The sequence below is a fragment of the Rutidosis leptorrhynchoides genome, chromosome 3, assembly GCF_046630445.1.
Source record: "Rutidosis leptorrhynchoides isolate AG116_Rl617_1_P2 chromosome 3, CSIRO_AGI_Rlap_v1, whole genome shotgun sequence".
In the NCBI taxonomy this organism is placed as follows: domain Eukaryota; kingdom Viridiplantae; phylum Streptophyta; class Magnoliopsida; order Asterales; family Asteraceae; genus Rutidosis; species Rutidosis leptorrhynchoides.
The window spans coordinates 95,035,377-95,041,544 of record NC_092335.1 but is presented as its reverse complement, the minus strand read 5'-3'; the positions used below and the strand labels follow the sequence as shown (position 1 = coordinate 95,041,544).

Here is a 6,168-nt window from a genome sequence, read left to right as displayed (position 1 = left end):
GATCAACATTATCAATATATACAATGTACAAAATACAAATGCATAATAAACTCGTACTTTCTTATATAAGGGTTGAAAAACATAATAAAATTAAAAAAAATGGAATGACTGTAGGTTGGTGAAGCTAGTTTGTTAGAAGTGGATGCCCTGGCATTGCTGTTGTGAAGGCGCTTTGTGTATCTCTAACGGTTTCAACGTCCGTCTCAAGCAACTGTAATTTATATACACCGTATTTTTTCCTATTATATTAGGAGTATATAATGATAAATTCTAATTATAATAATTAATTATTTTATTATCCCCGTTCTAATTAAATCTCCACCATTCACCTTACCATCCTTACCAATCCTTCCCTGTTCCGCGACACACCAGATCCCTATCCATCTTCCTCTTTTATACTCCTCTCTCCCCCATTCTTACATCAGCAACCTCCATTTTCCTCCGAGATCCTTTCACCATTTGCAAGTACGATATTATCAATGAAGTTAAATAATTCGATAATATTGCAATAATATATGCATGATGAATGTGCTTACTGAATGCTTTACCTGATTGATAATTCCATTTTTTAACTTTCAATTCTACTACTACGTGATTCTGATGTAAATGTTTTTGTATATTTTGTTAATTATCTCAAGGAAAATGGAGAAGAAGGAATTAGGTTCATCAACGGTGACTGACGGCGGTAACGGAATGGATAATAATTTACCTGTAAACTTATTTGTATCTCCAATCGCATCATTTCACAACAACAACAACGAAAGAGATGAACAATTAGATCAATTCGATTTCAGTTCTGGTGAATTGTACAATCCTGTTTCATATTCTTCATCGATTTTCCCGCCAAAATTCAGTTCGCAATCACAGCTGTCGTATTCTTCACCTTCTGACTGTTCGTTCGATGACGATGCATTTAACGCTAATACGATTGCGACTGAGAGCAGGCTAAGTCAAGCTAGTTTCATCCTCGAGTATCAGCAGCTGTACAATAGCTACTCGATGTGTCTCGCGAGCTTACAGGATTCAGTCAAAGATGTTGACGCTTTACGTCAAGAGAATGAAGCTTTACGTATCGCTAATAATGATTTGATTCAGAGTTTGAAGATAATATCTCAAGCTACGAGGCCTGTGCGTTCGTCTCCGTCTCCGTCGTCAAACTTAATCAGAGATTTTAACCGTTTCGGAATCGGATCTCCGTTAAGCGAAAGTAATGCGTCGGTCGAAAAAGTATCAAGTGTAAGTCCGAAAAGTGTGATTGAACCTAATCAGTTCGTCAGGCAGAATAACGAACGAGTTACGATGCCGAAAAGCATCTCGGTTCGCTCTAAAGATTATTTGAAATCTGTTTCTGCTCAAGCTCACCGACCGATTCGGCAACCGACTCCATTAAGTCATCCAGTGAGTAACTATATAATCTAAACGATGCCTGAATTTAAATCTATAATCTAATGTTAAATTTTTTGATTGATGCTCATACTGTAATTCATATTGATTTTGTTATCGTTTATAGATTTGGCCTTATGATTCCGTTCATGTATGTCTCCATGAACCTTAGTTAATATGATAATTAAGTTCTAATGATTGTAGTTTTGATATAGCAACGAGTACGATTGCCTGGAGAGAAGAAGGCAGGGGATGGATTGGAGTTTGAGGTATACAATCAAGGAATGTCGAAAACTGAGGTGTGCAATAAATGGCAGGAGACTGGAGCCTGTCCTTATGGAGATAGTTGCCACTTTGCACATGGAATAAGCGAGCTGCGACCAGTGATAAGGCACCCTCGCTACAAAACTGAGGTTTGTCGTATGGCACTTGCAGGGGATATCTGTCCTTATGGCCATCGTTGTCACTTTCGTCATACACTTACTGATGAAGAAATGCTTATGGCTGTGAAACCGCGCTGATTATATGAATGTTATGAATGAGGTTGAGTTTATGCACACAGAAGATCCATTTTCGATCTTTTTAATTTCACGGTCACTAAAATAAATACTTGCATAGAGTAATTAAGTATATACCTTAGAACCGAAGATTATTAATTGATGATTATACTACCTTAAGAGAATTCGTTATTCGAGATTGAAATGTTGCTATACATTTCTCACAAACTTGTAACTGTATTTGGATCATAATCACTTAGTAATAATTAAGCTGGTTTTGCTTTGATAAGGCATTGGACATTGGATAGTGCATTGAATCTCATTGCTTATTCTCAATTGTGTTCTCTTTTCTTCATATTTTGAACCCTGTGCTTGATGATTGATGTGTTTGTTTGGATAGTTTTGCAGCATGATTCTTACCATGACGCATATTAAATTTTGTTCACTTTGTAGACGTTATTTGGATCTTAGATCAAATGTAAAACCTAGGTTAAAGGCGGAAAACAATAACTAGGGTGAATCGAATACGAGTTTCACTTTGGGATCAATCTAACCAACAATATGTTGATATAATCAACGCCTAGAGGTTTGTATTTGGTTGGGGTTTGGTCTGGGACTGTAATCACAGAGAATTACTACGGCTAGAGGGTATTGGGTGTGTAACCTAACAATGTAACCCAAAACCCGTATTTATATATAATCACAGTGACCATCGGCCGGTGGTCTCTGACCTACGGCCGATGGTGATAGTCCCTCGACCGATGGTCTTTACCATCGGTCGATGGTCTGAGCAGCCAACCAAACTGCTCGAACCATCTCTCGTCATTATATTAAACAATCCAAACACAATGTATTAATGACGTAGTCCTTACACAACTGAAATAGACAATACAATACGAATAGAACTTATTACAAAATAGAACTCGGGATTATGCACCAACAAACTCCCCCTAAGACCTAGTTCTATATCAAAAGTCTTCAGTTGTCATCCGATTCATTCGTATGGATCGATTACCATGTTGTTCAAATAGCACAGCTTAGCTACTTTCACATACTGTTCAGCCTGCACCTTATTCTCGCGTCGATAGAGCATACGATTATAATACAACGTAAAAATATCAGCCTCGGTACAGTTTTGCAGCCAAATCGGATCCAATACACGAATGCATTCAATATCATTCTCATTCACCTTCTTAAGCACAATCACAGCTTCTTCTGAACGATCATCATAAAACCACCATCTGAAACTCTGACTCCAATTTTGCGGCAATTTCCTCAATGGTACCTTCTTCATAGTCTTTTCCCGCTTGTACTTTACAATTCTTCGAGATTCACCAGTTCTAGAATTAACTTTGTAACTGATCCTAGGAAACTGTGGCCTAAAACCTTCCCAATTCTTCGAATTAAAAGCAATTCAAATCTTCTTCACCAGCAACGAAGATCGATCGTTCATTCCACAATACAGCATTCTTAACCTTGCAATCTGCATTAGCTCAAAGTACGGTAGTGACTTGAATTCGTGCCCATGTTTAATGTAATCAACACCAAACTCTCGTTTAACCGCAAACATGTTGAATTCCTCAATATAAGCCCAGGCTAGAATTCTCCCTTTCGTACCCTTTCTCAGATTAATCATCTTTAAATATTTCGGCTCAAGCTTCGGTTTCTCACAATACTTTCTAATCCTCAAGATATCTCTCCAATCAACTTCCAACTTTTCAGTTCTTTCCTTATGATATTTGACTGGCAAAAATCCTTCAGGCAGGACTTCAGTTCGTTCTTTCTCTTTACACTTTCTGTTGGTGCATAATCCCGAGTTCTATTATGTAATAAGTTCTATTAGTTTTGTATTTCGAATTTCAGTCATGTATGAACATCATCATTAATACTTTGTATTTGAATTGCTTAGTATAATGTCGTGAAATGGTTAAGAGCAGCTGGTTGGCTGCTCAGACCATCGACCGATGGTAGGGACCATCGGTCGAGGGACTATCACCATCGGCCGAAGGTCCCAGACCACCGGCCGATGGTCACTGGAATTATATATATATACTGGTTTTGTGGTTCATTGTTAGGTTACACACCACAAACCCTATTGCCGTCGTATTACTCTGTGTTTACCGTCCCAGACCAATCCCTAACCGAATACAAGGATCTAGGCATCGATTATATCAACTATTTGTTGGTTAGATTGATCCCGATAGTTAAATCAAGTATTCGAATCGCCCTAGTTATCTTTTCCGCCGTTAATCTAGGTTAATACGTTTGATCTAAGGTCCACAGGGCTATGAATTGTAGACCCATTTGACAGACACCAAGAAGGAAGGTTGATCTTAGTCCAAATCATTTCTTTAATAGGAGATCACCTTCACCAGTGTTTAATTCTTTATCTGTATAAACAAATGATAAAAGGGTTTTTCAAACTAATGATTATTATAGAAAACCATTACCGAATAACACTGTTTGGAAACCTAAATCAGAAGTTAAGAGGGTTCAAAATCCTGAAGGTCCTTCTGGATCTAAAGGATAATGGGTGGAGTTGCCAGTTGTTGGTGTTGATGTAGCGACCCCGACAAATCGTCAAGTGACGGCGTCGTCTACGTAGGTCCCATTGCATGGTCATAAGTCTTTAAGACAAAGTTTGACCAAAATATGTCGCCTTCATTTCAAAATAAAGATTGTTTCCAAAGTTTACAAGAATTGTTCAACCAAAAGTTAAGTTACAAGGTTATAAGTACAAAGGAAATCTAGGCGACACGGTTTAAAGTAAAGTCATAAGACGCTCCATGAAAAGCATGTATACTCGACATCCAATGCAAGTATCAAATAATGAGCGGAAGCATGTATCACATATCGTGCAAGACCTGAGAAAAACATAGAAATCTGTCAACGAAAACGTTGGTGAAATCATAGGTTTAAGTAAGTTTGTGAGTAAAAGTAAAGTAAGTCGAACCACAAGGTTTGCAAAGTTGAAATAATAGTAATACATTCTAAAAGTTAATATTCACGAGCACCCAATTATCAAAGCTTAACATTCCATCCATTGTATACCCCATCCATAGTGCTAGAACAAACACTGATTCTCGAAAATATATTTCATCCGTAGACGGTAGCGAACCGTCAAAGATGAGGGTTGTCAACCCATATGGCCATATAACATAAGTTCTCGCTTACACCATCTGATGTAACTAATGATAATCGGATTGAGGATTTTCGTTCTAAACTCGTATGTAGAATGTTTGTTTTCCCGTTCTTGTGTTCACTTAGTTCAAAAGAATCGTTTATGTTTTCTCATCCCAAAAGTAAGTTTAAAAGAGTAAAAGTGGGACTATGATCTCACCTTGTATGCACGAACAAAAAGTACTTCGACAAGTAACGTGTGCAAAGAACAATGCTAGTCTTGACCTAAACAAATAGGTTGTATCAATAACGATAGTCACGAAGGGTCAAAGATGTTCAATTAGTCCTATGGCTCGTTACGACTCGATTATGTAGCATGTGAATCAATTAGTCAAGTTTCATGCACGATACAAGTAATTAAGCATGTTAGAACGATCGTATAATTGTTTGGTTAAGTTTGACTAAAAGTCAAACTTGGTCAAAGTCAAGGTCAACGGGGTCGGGTCGGGTGTCCGACAATTTTCTCATGATGAGAAGTCATATACGAGCATAATAGTCAAGTTTCATGGTAAACGGAGTTACGGTTAAGCGGGAAACATTTTGTGAAAGGAAAAATAAAAACAAAAATGAGCTGGGCATATGCGCAGCGCGCTATGGGTTGCGCGGCGCGCACCCAAGTGTAAATCCTGGTCAGAACTTAACCACGAAGGCAAACATCTAGGATTTCTAATTCTGCGCGGCGCGCGGGTATATGCGCGGCGCGCAATACCTGGGAAACATGCAGTTTGCAGAAAAATGGTCCAAGTCACGAACCAAAATACAATTTAACACATCTTTATGAACCGAAAACATCCAAAATGCATACTATATATCGTTGGAAAGGTAATTTGACAAGGAAAACAACTAAACACGTTTCATCAAACAAAAACATCAATTTCAATAACCGATTTTCCGTCAAGTGATCATTAAGAATCCATTTTCAAAGTTTCAAGTTCATCAAATGCATTTTAAGTTTCGGGAATCCAATTCACACATGTGATATGCCGTTTTGAAGGTAATGAAGCATACATTACTACTAAACACTAACAATTAACATTTCATGGCATTCAAGCATCCAAAAATTCATGTCAAGAACTATCAAACCCTAGTCAAACATCTCAAAATCAAT

General features: G+C 37.8%; 1 protein-coding gene across 1 annotated transcript; it reads left to right on the top strand.

Moving 5' to 3' along the window:
• The first annotated feature begins 642 nt into the window (after positions 1 to 642).
• On the top strand, positions 643 to 2,033 carry LOC139896505 (zinc finger CCCH domain-containing protein 14-like). The gene is made up of 2 exons (XM_071879141.1): positions 643 to 1,398; positions 1,599 to 2,033. The coding sequence occupies exons 1-2, from the start codon at positions 643 to 645 to the stop codon at positions 1,902 to 1,904; spliced, it is 1,062 nt and encodes a 353-aa protein (XP_071735242.1). The 3' UTR covers positions 1,905 to 2,033.
• Positions 2,034 to 6,168: the final 4,135 nt, after the last annotated feature.

What these genes read in the sequence shown, in the direction of transcription:
- LOC139896505 (XM_071879141.1), top strand. Translation starts at nt 643, where the DNA reads ATGGAGAAGAAGGAATTAGGTTCATCAACGGTGACTGACGGCGGTAAC. An exon ending in CGACTCCATTAAGTCATCCA is followed by an intron (nt 1,399 to 1,598) that starts GTGAGTAACTAT and finishes GTTTTGATATAG; the next exon opens with CAACGAGTACGATTGCCTGG.